This window comes from Acipenser ruthenus, chromosome 15 (genome assembly GCF_902713425.1).
Source record: "Acipenser ruthenus chromosome 15, fAciRut3.2 maternal haplotype, whole genome shotgun sequence".
NCBI classification, from domain to species: domain Eukaryota; kingdom Metazoa; phylum Chordata; class Actinopteri; order Acipenseriformes; family Acipenseridae; genus Acipenser; species Acipenser ruthenus.
In genome coordinates, this window is record NC_081203.1 from 3,838,756 (window position 1) to 3,856,948 (window position 18,193).

An 18,193-nucleotide genomic window follows, 5' to 3' on the forward strand; every position below is an offset into this window, starting at 1 on the left:
GATCCTTCTATATTTTACACATCTTTTTAATCTAATTTTAGCTAGAAGAGAACACGTAGTTTATCTGTGCATTGCTTCCCTACCACCGCCGCCTTTGGCTTACTTGGGGAAAAAACCCCAAGCCAGACATGCACTACAAATCTTGAATTTGGTAATGAAATGGCAGCGTCATTTTACTGTCATCTGGCTGTTCTAGTCTCCTGCTCATCTTCATACCACATCTGTGACAAAAAGGGCAAATACTAACACAGCCCAACAATACTCGCCTCCAAAACACTTTTTACCAGGTGCAAATATACTATTCCCCTATGCAAGACAACTCTGCCTGCACTAAATCCCCCTCATAGAATTTGCAACATTTGCAGACAGTGCACAACACGACATAGTCCATTATTTCCAATGGGGAAAAGATTCCTTGAGAAATGTGAAAGTAGTAAAGTGTGTTTTAAATGAGAAAAACCATGAAAACTCATGAAGGCAGAAACATGGAATTGTTTTTACAGCCACCAAATGCACAGTCAGTCAGTTTCATTCATTGGCCAATTCAGCTGCTGCTTAGAGCTGTACAGTATATTACAGTAGCTCACAACACATTTACCTGGGTACGATGCTCAGTGCCAGGTCTATATATCTTACATTTATATCTGCATACAGCCAAGTAGTGGTTAATGTCGGGACAACACCTGACAAATGTAAAGAAGTGGCATGGAGATGGGAACCTTCTACATTTAAAATGGAATGCACTACTGTAATGGAAATTTCTTTTCAAACTGGTTTATCTCAAAGGATGATTACAGTGTGCCTGAAGCACTTCTGATGGGTAGAACCACTATACATTATCACCGATAGGCTTGATTTACCTGCGTAGACTGCAGTGCTAGTTAGTCTTACATTTTGCAATCTGTTTCAAATTGGTGCATCTTGTATAAAAAAAAGCCAAACATTCAGTCTCAAAATGTCAAGTACCATCAATTCTATATAACAAAAAGAAAAAAATGTTATCCTCAAATTTAATTAACAAAGAAAGCCTCATAAGCTGCAACACTGACGGTCTAGGAGCAAGTAACATGATACATGATTTTGTAGGTTTTAGCTGAAAAGTAAATCATATGCAGGACACAATGTATTATCCTTCACAGCAGGAGTCTGGAACATTCAGTTTCCTGCAGAGCAAAGGCTGAAAAAACGTAATTTTTTTCATGTCATGTACAGGCTTTTCCAGAACAGCCAGTATAGTCCTGTCCTCTCATAGTAACAAGCCCAGTTGCCTCTTGTATGTCTTTCTGTAACATACTGTTCACACAGAGAATCTGAAAAAAGTTTACTTTTGCCAAAAGTTTGTTTTTTGTCAGATGGTTCCCATTTGTACCAGGCTTGTGAATCCACCAAATTCATCAAGATACAGATTCAGTCCAAAAACACTAATCGACATCTTGATTTGCTAGAGCTCTTTGTATTCAAACCAATGTGAATAATGAGTTCCCTACACACTATTTAAGCAACTAACATGTTTCACAGTCAAATTGGACTTTAACATTGAGACACACATACTGTGAAGAACCATTTAATTGGAATTATTTCCAAAAGTTTGAAAAACATAAGGGGCTTCCGAGTGGCGCATCCAGTAAAGGCGCACCGCATGTAGTGCAGGATGTGCCTTATAGCCTAGAGGTCGCTGGTTCGAGTCCAGGTTATTCCACTGCCAACATTAGATGAGAGAGATGAGGCGCATAATTGGCCAAGGCTCTCCTAAGAATGAACAGACTTGACCGGCATCAGTATCTGCAATACCTGATTTGTATGCAAAGCTAACCATTTGCCTTTGGTTCTGCAGTAAACAGAGATTTTAACTGAAGCTCCCTCTTTTCCACAGGGGAAAAAAAAACTCCCAACCTTACCTTTTGGTACCGACAGTGACCTAGTTATGATCACGACCAAAAGTGTGTTTTCTGTATCACTGTGGATCTCATCAGAACACAACTGGGAGTTTGCATTCTTCATGTATTACATCCAATGTCCAGATTCCAATAAATGCTGTTATCCACAACCCAAAGCTTATGCACAAGAAAACACATTGTGATTCAGGTCACTGGGAGCCAACATGATTGCCCTCCCAAATATTAATCTACTCCACTGCATCAAATATAAATACAAATTAAGAAGAGATAGAAAGTTCGAATTATTAGGACTAAATATAGTCGCTTTTCTTGTGTGTCTTATGAAGCCTGGGGTTGATATCATTGCAAAATCTTAATTTCTGTTGGTTTGTATTTGTATTTAAAGTACCAGCAGGAGGTGGCGATATTGCAGGACAAGCTGCGCCTGTCAAGTAAGAAGCAGGAGGAGTACGAGTCCAGGCTGAAGAGCCAGGAGGAGCAGGCCCAGAAGATGCTGCTGGAGTACCAGGCCAGGCTGGAAGAGGGGGAGGAGAGGCTCCGGAGGCAGCAGGAGGACAAGGAGCTCCAGATGAAAGGCATCATCAGCAGGTACAGCGCGGAGCAAGGGCAGGACCACATACTCTTCAACAGGGTCGCGGTCAAGTCCTGTTTTTCAACTCCAATTCCATTTCCTTTTTAAAAATCAATTCCCAATTTCAATTCCTACTGCTTTCATTTTAAGCCAGTTTAATTGACATTAACAGTGACTTAAACTGAAGTAATTTGTTGCCACTGTGAGACGCTCATTTTAACAGAATACCGCTAATTGTAATTGTGATGAATGGTGTGTTGGAACTGATTAAAAGGGAATGGGAATTGGAACTTGGAATTGATTTTAAAGAGGAATTCGAAATGAAAACAGGAATTGACCCCAACCCTGCTCATCCATTTGAGTTCACCTACCAAATATCAGGATTACAGCAACTTTCAGTGCAAGGAACGCCATTCCCAAGAATGGTTTCATGAGTAAAATTAAGTTAAGGACATCGGTGAAAAAGAGCAAGCAGTGTGGTCAGACAGAACAGAGATTGTAGAAATTGAGAGAGGCTTAGTGCAGGGGTACTTATTTCCCAAGTAGTCCACCCTATACTATACTGCATAGACAGAGCAATCTCCGTGAGATCCATGATCCAGTAGTTATTCAGTGTATGAATGAACTCAACCTACCCCTGAAGACAGTTTCATTACAGAAGTTGTAAAATCATAAATTAACCCCAAGTGTTTTTTTTTGTTTGTTTGTTTGTTTGGTTGTTTTTTTTGGGTAGACAAAAGCCAGCCATGATCAGCACAGCTGTGTAATGAGCAGTACATTTACATTTGCAAAGTGCAAGTAATGAGACAATTGCATTAACTTCAGTAATAAGCGCATTGATTTATTAACAACTTTACAATTATGCGAACGCCACTATTTTCAAGGACTAAATGTTCCTGTTCACATTAATGCAACATGAAGCTTTTTAACAGCTTTGAATTTTTGTTTTTTTTAGGTTGATGTCTGTAGAGGAAGAATTAAAGAAAGATCATTCTGAAATGCAGGCTGTAGTGGATTCAAAGCAGAAGATCATTGATGCCCAGGTTGATACCATTAGTCTCTCTCTACAATATTTAGGTCTACTTATTTCACTGAAGTCCAGTTACATAGCACCCTCTGGTGGGAGGATGATTAATGTTGTCTAAAAAATAAAACTCCCCTTGATGAAACCGCATATTTTGCAATACGAGCCCTTTTCATTAGATCAAGATATAATATGTAGAGGAATATCAAGACAAAGTGCCAATCTATTGAACCTCCATTGTGTTATTTACATAACATTGCACCATGTTTAATGCTGACTTGCAAAGTGTAAAGCACTATGGCTGTACTGAGTGAAATTCTGCATGAATATTTTAATTAGTGGCATGGAAGGCTGTTTTAACAGCCCTAAGATTAGACATTATTATATTAAACTTAAAAGGTTATTTGGAGAAAATTACAGCCATTTTAGAGATGCAACAAAATGCAATTGAAATTTTTAATTAGTTTTTGACTCTCTCTAAATGTTAATGCAGGCTAATTACAAAGTAAAATGGTGCAGAAATACAGTTTAAGGATTAGTAAAATATGGAAAAAATGCATTTTGAAAGCAAGACAAGTCTCTGATCTTAAAATAAATGTTTACAACTGAATATATTTACAACCCCTGTTTAAATTTAAATATGAATAGGAAAAATATACAGGTTGAAGAGCAAGCTTTGAATAAAGCTGTAGGTTCTAAAAATATCAGCCTAAATATCAAACTGTTAGGCCTCTAACAGTCACACACATTCATTTAGGGAAATTTAAGTGCTCTAAAGATTTTTTGTTTAAACTAACTTAATTTACAAAAAGTTACTATTACTGGATCTGCGACAGAGTAGTCTATACAAGCTCTACCGGGTGTATGGTTATGAAGAGATAACCACAGACGTAGGATCATTATGTACTGCAGCATGAGGCAAAGCCAAGTCTGTTGCCTCTACATGTTGCTTTGGAAACACCATTAAACACACTGACTCTGTTTCTCATTTATCTGCAGGAAAAACGCATTGCCTCTCTGGACGCAGCAAACGCCAGGTTGATGAGTGCACTTACACAGCTGAAGGAACGGTACAGCATGCAGACTCGCAATGGGATCTCGCCAACAAACCCCACGAAACTGCAAATCACAGAAAACGGAGAGTTCAGGAACAGCAGCAACTGTTAATAACGCTTAACCGAGCAAACAATAGAAAGAAAAGATAAAAGAAAACTTTGCCAAGCATTACGGGACATTACACAACATGCAACAAAAACTGAGAACTGCTAACAGCCACATTTTATGCACAGGGGAAAAAAAACACACACACACACAAATTATGCTAATAGCATTTTAATAGCCTGGTTAAAAAAAATCTAATCTTGACCTTAAACTCTATATACATTTCCATTATTTTCAATGGAAATATTAATTTTAATATGTGTGGCTTTTAATCAAGGACCTAAACGCTGACAGGTGGATCCCTGGTGAAGAAAACAAGCTGACAAAACTGATAAACCTCCTGTAGCTTGGTTTGAAAATTCACCTGGAACAAGAGGCGAGGACTTTCTGCATATAATACAAGCTGAACACCTATGCTGAGACCTGCTTGTCAAGAACCACTATATTCCTTGTGTATATTTAAGTCCACTGGTTCTAGTTTGTACTCTATTTACTTTTCAGGAGTAGGTAGTGTTAAGTCTTGTAATAAGCTGCCTGTAATAAGCCATTCCTAGTGTCAGCTACAGAACTAACGTGATCTGGGGAGCCAGGTAAAACCTCAGCGCTGGAGGATTTTTATATCTTTGCAGTAATGAGCAGCGCTGGAGGTTTGAAGAGCTCAGAGTTTTTATATTGTGCCGAGTTGCCGTCAGTGCTTGATGCCTCTCAATCCAGAGCACGGTAATGAAGTCCTGATTCAGCTAATGCTAGAAAGCCACTCCTTTTTGATGTATTTTACACAGTAATTCCCTTCATACAAGGCTTCGACTCATCTGATTTGGCACAGATTTACATCTTTACACGACAGCCCTTCATGCATTGTAGGCCAAATTGAACAGTTCCAAAGTTGTAAGCCTGGCCCATCTTTCCTCATTAAGGCTTGTCATTTTCTACAGCTGTTGAGTGCATTACAATATGAAACTGTAACCATAGGGGGTGGGGTTGATGCAGTGCTGTAAGTGAGGGATTGGACATGCTGGGACTTTTCTCAACTGTGCAAAATGCTGATAAATTGCATCTGGGAAAAACCAAAAAGGAAAGTTCAGCTGTGTCACCATGCTGCTCAAGGAAAATGTGAAGGGTTACGGGCCACTTCAGATTCATGCGATTTTATTAATATTATTATTAATATTTATTCTCATTCTTTTTGTCATGTTAATCTTCAAAAAAGGCACAGGAGAGCATGAATTTCTGAGCACGCCCACAGAACAGGTTACTGATTCTTACAGGCAAAAGCAAAAGAAAAACTCAAGCAAAGCCACATTTTGGCAAATGAAGTCTTCTGTGTTTGTCAACATGAATTCAGTTTCTTATAGTTTTAACCCAGAATTTTATGATTGAGTGTTTAAATTTATGGTTGAGCTGATTCTCAAATCTGTTTCAACTGCATTTGCCAAACATTTACTTGGTTATATGTGCAATATATATATATATATATATATATATATATATATATATATATATATATATATATATATATGTGTGTGTGTGTATATATATATATATATATATATATATATATATATATATATATACAGTATGTACATAATTTAATTGATTTATTGATAGATCATAACTGTAATGATTATATTCTGTAAATGCAAATAATTCTGTAAATGAAAAAAAAAACACTTGTAATTTTTAATAAAATGCCCGACACACTTGCAGACATGCTGTCTGAGAGGATATTGCAGTTCATAGCTGCTTGTACAATTAGAAAGTTTAAAGCACTGCCTTTTAGAGCTCTTTACATAACTAAGTGACCTAATGCACTTGTAATAAACTCTACACTCTTGCCGCTCCAAAACCTTTTTTCTTTTAACAGAAAAGCTTTCTATCCAAGCCCTGTTTAAAAGCAAATTAAAACAGACACAGCATGGAACACGTGGGGACTGGAAGATAGAATTGTGACACTTTATACATGACTGGAGATTTGAACAACTATAGCGAAGCGGGCACAAAGTCGTATCTCTGAGAAATTAAGAAGCAGTGAATGTAGATCATCTTAATACAATCACCACTCCACTGGGACCAAGGGCCTCTGGGATTTCTCTCTTCCTTTAGGTAGCATTTGCTTCTTTACTTTATGTCTTGCGAGTGGCATGGTAGCTTGACACACATCCATTCCTGCTATGTAAACAGATGACCCTGTTTGCATCCGGATTTTAAAAATAAAGGGAAATCATATTCAGGGATCACATATAGAGGAATGGAGCACTTAGCCAATCCGGTAACAATCAAGTATTGGGCTTCTAGCAGTTTTATTTTGCTTGTATTGATTTTTAGAAAAAGCAAAGAACCACTGTTTAAAACATCTTGTCTAATACTCATCATGTAGCAGAGGTGGAGTGCTGTAAAATCCATACTTCTGGCATTCTTCATCCACTTTAGCTTTAAATGAAAGGGTGCCAGTCTGAAACACAAGGCCGAAATGCAAAAAAGTTATCTCACATTAGTTCATCATTTTAATTCCCCTCCCAAAGCACCAACACCAAACATTTCAGCCTTCTATATTTTTGTATTTTTTACCTGTAAAATTGTTTCTGCATGTTTTTTGGGGTTTTTTTTTTCCAGTGTTACAGACAGTAATACTGCAGGTTGAGCTTCTGTTGCTTCAACTGTGAGGAAGGAAAAGTTACCACTTTACAATGTGTGGCATACTTTGTATGTGCTTAAATATAACAAATAAAAAGAAAGCATTTACTAGAGAAAAACTCAATGATGTAAAAAAACAAACAAACAAAAAAATCACAATATTTCTACCTAATGTTCCCTGTGTTTCTTTCTACTGTACCTAATTCACAGAAGTATTGTAAATAGTAAAATAGTTATTTCTAATGCTGCTTATTGAGACGGTTTCAATTGCATTTTTTCTGCTGTTTTTTTAGGTCTTTTTGGATGTGCAGGTATCCATTTTTTAAAGCAAAACACTGATCGGTTTTTAGATTTTAAAAATGGTTCTAATTATACAAGAGATCGATATCTGAATCTTCTGGGGGAAGCAAATAGGAAAACCACATAAGATATATAAGTAAATGCAATACCAAATACTAGATTATATTTCCCCTATCCCATACAAATAGGTACCTGTATAGTTACATATCTGCATGATTAATATTATAAATAATCCTACCTGTTTAACTGTGGATACTAATCTAATTCCTCCTCACTGCAGCCTGCTGAATAATGTTCCGTTAACATATTGAATTACATACCGCTTTGTAGTTTTCCATATACTTAAAGAAAAATTTAAAAATTTAACATTTCAAAAATCTAACATGAACTACTATACTACTATTATGGCTTCCGTTAGACTTTTGCGATTTTATTTTGTAGTTTCTTTGATTACATGAAGTTAAATAAAAGATCTAAATTATGTTCATATCGTTTTCCTTTTTATTCGGTCTCAATCCTAAAATTGCAGGTGATGCAAAACTTTTGGCCAGAGCTGTGGACTTGGATCTAGATAATAAATTCCCTGAACGGCCAGTACCGGAGGTGAGCACAAGAACTCGATTATGAATTCCAATAACCCCGAACGTTTCAGTGTTTTGCTTCGAAGAACGAATACCACATACTGATGACAAGCAAAAAAAACCACTACTATAGACAGAGATGTGACTGCATCTGTGCTTCTGTCCTCTGTATCAAAAAATAAAATAAAAGAATGTTCGGGATGATAAGGTTCTGTAAATCCCAAAAGACTGTCTCTCTAACCAGCCGTTTCAGGAGGTGGTATATCTAACATTTTTAGTAGACTGGAGTACGAGCTTGGCTTGAGGACGCTGAAATTGGCTGTTTTATTGCTGATCGGCTGTTGCACCAGATATAAGATAAGGATGTCATCTAGTTGCATTACTGACAAGTACTGCAGCTAGCTGTAGATTACACTGGACTCAATGATTTGTGAAACTGAATTTACCACAAAAAATCCAAAGGAAAGTTAAGAAATTGAATATAAATGAAAGGCTCTACAGTGCTGCCTCATTATTTCACAATACGATAGTTCTTGAATGCAGTTCATTTCTGGTTAGGCCACTTTGACATTAAATGATACTGTCCATGTACTAATTTCGCTGGTTTCAGTATTTCACAGTTTTTGGGTGTGCATGTCAGATTACAAATAAAAATGAGGGAGCACTGTATATCTATAGGAAAGTCACATTTCTCTACTTTTTCTCATGACTTGTATAGTTCTGGAAATATCTTTCTGCCTATTTTCTTCCTACATTGGGGAGGTATTCAAATGTACAGCTTTAAAAGAACGATATTTCTGCCTAAAGGCTATGACATTTTGCATTTATCTTCCCATACAAAGTCGATTAAAAAAATATAAATATTCAAAAAATAAAAGGATGTAGTTACAGTGAGGCACTCTGTTGGACAGACCCAAGTAAATGGCATTCACGTATACTGTAGCTTAGTATTCACAGTACTGTAGTGCTCCACTATTAAAAATAAATATCTATATATATATATATATTTGGATAGATAGAAATATTAAAACACACATTCATCACTGTGTCATCATGAGATATACCTCTCTCCCTGACTCCTGGTGTTGCGCATAACTTGTTTCTGAAAAGCTGTTGTTGTGTGTTTTATAATCTCTTTTGTAAGTATGTTAAAATGAATTAAAGTATTTCGCTGGATTTGCTTCAATTTACGAAAAAAGAAAAAGAACACATGTCATAATGTACAGAGAAAGTTGTTTGTGTTTAAAAAAAAATGACGTGGCTGTGCAATTTATGTACATTTGCAGCTAGAATTATTAAAGTTTTATTTAGCTATTTTAAGTTTCTGCTTTGTGCCATTTCTCCTGTTTTCTGAAAAATATGTCTGCACCAACAGTACACTGTTACACACATCTCCTCAGCATGAATAAACAATCTTGAAACGTGATATTGGTTAGCCTAGCCTGGATAAAACCTGTTCATGAATATTAAGCTCCACTGGGCTGCTGTTGCTATTTGGCCTTAATCTTATCTATAGCAAGGTACCAAGCAGCTTGCTCATGGTTGTCATAGATGGTTTAAATTTCACCTTGAAAAGATTATTCTGCATTCTTTCGTAGCTGCCATTTCATACGGTACTCACATCATAGGCAAATCTCAAAGCTACACTGCCCTTTTATGAACAAGTGCTCTTTTTAAATACACACAGCTCCCAACAAAAGCAATGACCCCCTGCAAGAGCAACGCAAAAGCCCTATTTCTACGTATTGATGTGGTACTCAATTAAAGAAGCTCAATACAAAAGACAGATAATCAAGTTATGAATCACAGACTAAGCAAATAGCCTTAACAACTACACAGCTGCAATACAGCATAGACAAAATTGTGCTTTTTTTTTTTTTTTTTTACCCTCCCACCCTGTACATCAGTTGAGAAAAATCAGACCCTATTACCAATTAAGTAGTAATAATAATAATAAATAAATAAAGCTCCACTCTGCTAATAGATACAACTTGAATAAAGCAGTACATAAGATATGTCTCGACACCTTTGCTCTGCAGAATAAGATGGGGAAATGGACGGCTGATATGCAGGCTGAAGCATATTTTGAAGAGGGCTATGCCCCAGTCCGAGCTGTCATTAGATTGCCTTGTGTCCCAAGCAGTTGGATGTACAGCCCCTCAGCAGGTAGAGAAGGGTTCGACTACTGTGGTGAAGTCAATGCCCTTGTTCTACCCCCATAGACTACCTTGAATGAATAGAAAAGGATATCACAACACATCACAAAACCAGACAAGTGGGTCCCCCTATTTTTGAAAGAGAATCGATGTGTTTCCCCATCAATGGAAACCTGCACATAAGATAAAGCATCATCACAACCTAACATCATCCAGATATTTCCAAGCAGGTCCAATTTATTAAAAAGGAGCTAATAAGTGTTTGCAAAAAATGCAACTACAGCAATGAGATCAGCACACCCTTTAGCAAAAAAAAACACATTGAGTCGTGGTGTTCACCGGCTTCAGTAATGTTCTGAAAAATTAATGTTGCATTTAAATAATGAATGAAATCAAATCTGTTCCCCTTTGAAAAGGAAATCCATGAATGTTTTATCACTTATACAAAAGAGACACTTTAATATCTGGAATTTTCTTTTAATGTCATTAAATTTGGATTTATATTGACTCTTTTTCTTCACCAAGGCAGTTCTTCAAGAACCATTCAGCAAAGAAGTGCATTCTGAAGCCAATTAGTTGTCTCCCTAGCCTTCTCACATCTTATGCATAAATAATAACATTGCCTCTAAAGGGCATAATCTGCATATTAAAGTTATACATTTACGATAAAGAAATGGCACCAATACAGCCTCTTCTTTTACCCATACACTGGAGCAACGTGAAGTTTACAGCTTTGCTTTCCTAAAACTCGGAACTTCTTGCAAAACTTACATTCAACACTTTGAAATGCGAGGGGACATTACTTTCACTTGGGGGTTTAGTTTTAAAGCTGGAGCCTGACAAACACCACAATGTACAGGCTGTTTTGAATTATTGGAAATGGTGTGGCCCTATATACACAGCTTAATCTGGTGTTATTTAAAGAATCTGTTTAAGTCTGTTTTTATATAGAAACTTTACAATTTAGAAAGTTAATAAAGTTTGCTGCTCATGACACTTGTTCCAGATGTTTGTTGGTGCACAGTCCCCATGCAGTCATGTATAAAGATCTTGAATAAATAAACCTGAGAAAGCAAGGTAAAAAACTATACTGAACACCTGCCTTTGTTTGGCATCCATATTTCACATTTTTTCACACACAAAACTACGGGAGATATCATTCATCAATTAAACACTATGTGGAATTATCACCTGTGCCTCATTTAACTGCACTGTAATGAGCTCCTGTGAGAGGCACAGACTGGAGCTGTCTGAAGATATAAGGTGTCAGCTGGCTCCAAGACTAAACATTCAACAGCCAAAAGACCCATCTCTGTTCCAGAAAATGCTAATATTGGAGAGCACAGATAATAGAAATATCAGAACCCATTAATCCTTTTAACAGCCCGGTATCACTACTGTCAGTGTCTTCGAATGAAAAAGCTAACGTTTTAAATCGGCATACTCTATGTACCTTACCATGTTTAATAGTTATCATTCCTCTCCTTGACCTCTATACGTCTGTCCTGTTTCTAGTGGTGGGGTGTATTATTTTAAACCACTAGGGATGCATATCCCCAGCATCAGGGGAATAAAGGAGGAGAAGGCACTATATACGTGAGTACACAAGGCACACTTTAGAATTTTGCCTGCGTATCTAGAGAACTGCTTTTCACGTGAGAGTATCAACATGTAGGGTATAAAGTATGACGGCCGACAGTCAAACTTTTCTCACATGTGCATACAGTGGATGCAGGTTATGGTGATCTAATTTTATATCTTGCTGAAGTTTGACAAGGTTTTAAAGTCTTTTCACAATGGCAAGCTGATGCTGGAAAGAGCTGGCAGATGCAGAACATTACCAGAAGCCAGGGCTGACAGACAGGTCTAATGTAGCAGCACACGTCAACTCTTGGAAGAAGCAAAAGAAAAGCTACAAATGATACCCACTAGGCACTCCGCCTGGTTAGAATAATTAATAATCACCCACCTTCTGCAGCAAAACAGTCGAGAGCTGACCAGTGTTCTTCATGGCTTTGACTTGAAAACTCTCCTACAGAATTTGATCAAACTTTCCTTTCACTACATCAGTTTAAATAAATTGGACAAATGATCTATGTAGATCATACCACAGGACACCATGCATTTGGTTTAGGGCATATGTTTTTAGAAATGTGTTATTTTTAACTTTTGCAGAGGCTATGTACTGTAAATAATTGCACGTATAACGATATAGCCTGGGTTGCTCATTTGAGGATGTGTTTGGCTTGGACACTGGTCTTCAATTCTGGGATCTGGTTCCAAACCAGTCAGGGCAACCTGACCTATAAAACGGAACCATGCGGTCATAATGAAAAGCATGGTGATAGCTAGCAGCTGTAGAAGTGTGTGTGAAGTATTATTTAAAGAAATTAACTTATCAAAAACATAAAACAAAGACTACACAAGGCCTTCTTAGTTTGAACATAAGGCACTTGTTAAACTACCTGTGTGCACGCCACTGTTACAACAGGCGCAGTTCCAAATGTGGGTTTAACTGAAGAAAACCCCTACAAATTAGGGGAAGTGTTTTGTTAAGTTAAAACAACAAAAATATGCAAACGACGGGGTTTCGGTCTCATCCGGGGCCTGCTTACCACGCTCTGTCAAATGAATGTAAATTTATTTTGTTTTTAACCGGGTTTGGCCACTCAAAGAAGCGGTGTATTGAAACGTATAGCACTGCACTAAATATATTGTAATTAAATAATGTGCATCTACTTACCGTTAAGCGTGCAACGTCTCGCGTGTAAATCGTCATTTTGGTGGAACTGTGTCAACTCAGCTCACCTATCACGATACACCACCGGACAGGATCCAATGGTACAGGTGTCGGACACCCCTTTTATAACTTGATCCTTGTTATAAATATTAGGCTCCAGAGGATACGGTAATTCAATCTACACTACACAGTATGCACAATATTGCACAACCATACGGGGCTGTATTATTAATGTTAATGTGTTAATGTTTCGATTCTAAAGAGCATATATAAAACATAATCTGTGTGCGCAATGCCTTCTGCTTCACGCCAGTCCTTCTGTGGGGAACAGTTCAGTGGTATGCAAATTGATACTAGGACGAGGAAGATTTAAAATAAAGGTATTTTGCATTTCTCCCCTCTCTTTAGAACAGATGAGTTCAGCTCCAAACAACTGTTTGTTTTCATGATGTTGAGCTAATTATATCCTTAAAGGATTCCTACAATGTTTATCCTGGGAGGGAGAAACTAATTAGTCACTGAAAATGTAATGTGGGGGGGGGGAGTGTAATTACAGAAATCGTGTGGTGCAATCAATGAAATTATTAAATAGGGACAACACAGGCTCTCAATTGCTTACTAAGTATTTATTGAAGAAAAAAAATCATTGAGAACAAATATGAACCAATTTTATGAGCAATAAAGTATTAAATATTATGATATGGGCGAGCTGGCGTTTGGATATTATAATTTGGTCGGCCCACGTGATGTCACCACCAAATCTGTCATAACTGCCATAGGGAATAACGAGGACTGGGTGGGTTTGACTGAGGTGTAAAGCCATGGATGCAGTTTGCTCGGAGAATGCTGGCCAAGGTGTGGAGGCTTGTATTGTTGCAGCTTGTGCCATCCCGTCGCTATCGATAAATAAATAGAAAAGGCTTCTGTCTCATGTGCTGCCAATCTAGTTCATGTTTCGCCATCACTGATCCAGCTCTCTGTCGGCAAGTATCTGCAACAGCTGGAGAACAAGTTTGGATCCCCTCCTCTTTCCCATCTCTCTGTCAAGAAGTGGGGAGAGTATGTCTCCCAGGTAAGTCACTGCTTGACAAGACAAGTTAACTTGTTCTGAATAGATGGACCAGGTAGGCACATTGCTAAACAGTTGCTATTGTCAACCCCTGCTGAAAATATTAGTTCTGGAGCACACATTTCTGACTGCTTGCTGGTTACCCAGAACATGATTCAAGCAGCTAGAGTCATTTGATGTTGAATTTCACTCTAGACACAGTTCAACCGACTGGGCGCTCGGTCCATGAGCACCTGATACTGTTTCCAATTTTGATTGACATCCCTCAGCCAGCTGACTGATAGCCTTGTAAAATTAACCCCTTTTTATCAGCTATGTCTGGAAAAACAAACAGCAGGAAAATAAGCTGAATAAAATATTAAAAGTTCAACAAATAGCTGTGCTGTTTAATAATTCATTATTTATTTATTTATTTATTTTTATCAGGCACCTGGAGGAGCTATATGACAGATTTGTATTATATAACATGGATACCTTTAGGTTTGACAGGGCATAACCTTTGTTAGTTGTCATTTAAAAGTGTTGAAAAGGCATTTAAATGTGGTGGTGTTCTCCGCCAGAATATGTGATACCTCAATTAACATTTTAAGACATTTTAAGCTGAATAACGTGCAGTGTTCTGTCTTGGTACATCATCTCTGTCTTATAATTATCATCAAAATCCTGACAGGGGGTATTCGCACAATCAAGTTGACTCTCCCTCTCTGGTTCATTATTAATCTTCCTCATGCTGTGCTGTCAGTTTGTTCCGAAACATATTCCCTGATCACTGACGTCACAGGAAACAGAATATATATATATATATATATATATATATATATATATATATATATATATATATATATATCGGAGAAAAATAAACATTTAGCTGAAATGTTTTTCTTTTTGAATTGATGGAACGGTACTGTTGGGGGTCCCCACTGGCTCATCCAACAAGGACACTCCTGCTCAGTTGATGATCCTAAATGGGGATCCACAGGGAGTGCTGCCTTGACCTCTGAACTCTCGTGGGTTAGTGGGGAAAGTTAGTTAGCCTTCTAATGTCCTGCATTAAAAGGACTGAGAATCTTGGTTGGGGGTTGATCAGTGAGTCAACATTTGAATCGGACAATTCAAAATTGGGTTTAATATTTAAAATAGTTGAGCGTTTAACCCTACAACATTACAAAATCCAATCAAAGCAATAACGAGTCTACTACATGAGAAACTTTTAATGTATTTTAAACAATCTGGTTAGAGGGAGAGCTCTTATTGGCAAATGAGGTTACCTCTTTAATTAAAACACAACAATTGCCCTATTGTGGCTGGAGGCCAATTAGAATCAGTTACAATTGAAATGTAGTACACTTCATTTGTAACCTGTCGTGAAAGGAAAGGGCTGTATTGAATAATGCACTCTGTTCTACATTTCTCTACTGACCTAGTTGCTGTTCCAATGTAATCCCCCTGTGGCGTGAAATTTTAGCGAGGGAAGACCAGTTTTTTTTGGGGTGTAAAAATAGTTTTCTTACAGGAAAACCGAGTGCCGTCTGAATGAAGTCACCAGAAGGCAAGCCTGCCGGAGCACTGACGGGAGCGCCTTGGGTGATCGTCCAATCTATTTAAGCCATCGGTTGTCTTAGAAGCTTTGCAGCCGGTGGGATTTCAGAGTGTTTTTTGTATGTCAGAGGCATACTTTATTCCAGTATTAAGGAAACACGCAAGTATTTTTTTGCAGGGCAGCAATTCTTTACAGAATGTACTGCACTCTCCTTATAGTTTTTTGCCTGGTCATACACTTTTAATGAATTCCATTCTCCACCATATTACACAAGCATTATTGATATTGCTGAGCCTGTAAAGTTTGGATGAACCAATAGTATTGGACTTTTAAGACCTGCAAATGCAACATCGAGCCACCAGATGGTACTATGCAAAAAAATCTCTGAAATAAAATAAAGCTGAAATAAAGAAAATGTTCATTCCTACTATAGCAGAGGCTGTGTCGATCTCCCAGGCTGCAAGCTCTGTCCATCGTACAATATCTGTCAACAGGACGCATACTAAATTAATTCTGGCAATTGGGATCCCAGAATATGATATATTAAAGGCTACTAAAGTCATTTGCAGATCAAGCAGACAGCGCCATGCTGCACTGTTGTGTATAGGAATAACGTATGTAAAATGTAGTTTGATTATATTATTATTTATTTCTTAGCAGACACCCTTATCCAGGGCAACTTACAATTGTTACAAGATATCACTTTTTTTATATACATACAATTACATTATTTTTACATACAATTAACCATTTATACAGTTTTTACTGGAGCAATCTAGGTAAAGTACCTTGCTCAAGGGTACAGCAGCAGTGTCCCCCACCTGGGATTGAACCCACAACTCTCCAGTCAAGAGTCCAGAGCCCTAACCACTACTCCACACTGCTGCCTGTGAGTATGGTATAACTTTATATGATTAAGGTATAACTTTAGTGAATGTGAATATTAAGCAATGTATTTGACAACATTAAAGGCGTATTTATTATTTTTGTATATTTTTGTCTAAAACACGTATGTTTTAGACACCATGCACTGAGTGATACAGGATATGCATAATAATTAAGGCAATATGGCCATGCATCTGACATGCGTTGGAGCCTATAATAGTATAATAACTGGAGATACCTTAAGCTAACATGCTAAAAAATAAACTGCCTGGCTTACTGCTTACCAAACATGAGACTTTAGTACAGGTGTGAAGGAAAACAGAGAATGCTTTCTAACTTACTAAGGATACTCTATTAAGAGTTCTACAATATAAGAAGTCACCGAACAATATTCTGGGATTGCTGAATGATTGTATAATTCCAATTTAAAATATATATATATATATATATATATATATAAAGTACATTTTAAAAACTAGCTTGCTCCCCTAGAATATACAGTAGGGTGAAGCAAATTTGAAAGGTTGCGTGGCTCCAATTTAATGGATCAAAGGAAGGGTAAGGGAATCTTCAAAACACACATCAAAGCATTGTGTGAGAGACATAGCTCAGAGCACTAGTAGATGTGCATATAAATTGTAATGGGTACTGGAGATCACATGGCGAAGTGGAAAAAAACTCAGGGGGTGCTGTCAGAGATTTAAAAAAAGGAAGGGGGAATCTATGGTGTGTGTCTGGGAAAGTGGTAATATTTTATTTATATTACAGTAGTTCTGTTAAGACCAATGAATACCAATTTGGTCATATAGTATCTATAAATATGAATGTCAGCCAGCTGCAACGTCTTCATATTAGATGGAATTGTCATCTCATGTAGCACAGGGTGCTCTGGAAGATACAAGCTGACTTTCACCCAAGGCCAGTAAGACCCCTCCTGGGCAAGGCTGATCAGCACAAGTGGTTGCCATAACACCAGAGCTTTGGTGAATACCCACTTTCGTGCTTCACACAGTTTGTGTATAAATAATGGAAAAACGTTTTACTCTACAATACTGTGTATTACCGCAGAGCAATAGAACCCTACAAGTCTGCAGGATTCTACCAATGTTAATGCAGTGCCATCCCACGAATGTAAGCTTTGAGACGTGTGGTTTGCATATCATTCTTAACAAATGCAATAGGTTTCACAGCTCTGCGCTGAATCAGCTTTTCAGAGCAGCAGCAGCAAATAAGCCAACAGTGTACAACAAATGAGAAGGAAAGAAGCCCACTGTCAAATTCCAGTACATGGAAACCTGAACTGCATACAGTGCCATCAATTGCTGCCTTCATACACCTTATCTCCCAGCACCAGGATTTGGAAGTGTCCCTATGCCACGCTTTCCAGTTTTGCATGGGGAAGCACTTGTACAATTATGATGAAACGTTAGCACAAGATATGAATCAGAATCTGGGAAGTCCTTCTGTCTTTCAGTACCACCCCTATGTACTGTATGCCACACTTACTGTATATCTAAAGAAGCCTCTTAAAAGTGGTGATAAAACTTAGTTACAGCATTCTTTACCACTAGTTATTGACACTATAAAAAGCTGGGGTACTGTATATGGATGTCCATCTGTCTGTCCAATTTTTA

The 18,193-nt window shown here is 37.6% G+C and overlaps 1 protein-coding gene across 8 annotated transcripts in view; it reads left to right on the forward strand.

Annotated features, from left to right (window-relative positions):
* Positions 1–6,070, forward strand: part of LOC117422477 (disabled homolog 2-interacting protein-like) — a 241,465-nt gene extending 235,395 nt beyond the window's left edge. For all 8 annotated transcript variants that reach the window (XM_058986894.1, XM_058986893.1, XM_058986896.1 and 5 more), the window contains 3 exons: positions 2,284–2,486; positions 3,425–3,512; positions 4,493–6,070. In XM_058986894.1, the coding sequence (XP_058842877.1) occupies positions 2,284–2,486; positions 3,425–3,512; positions 4,493–4,660 (459 nt within the window). In that variant the 3' untranslated portion in view covers positions 4,661–6,070. The remainder of the gene's footprint in view (positions 1–2,283; positions 2,487–3,424; positions 3,513–4,492) is intronic.
* The last annotated feature ends 12,123 nt before the right edge of the window (positions 6,071–18,193 follow it).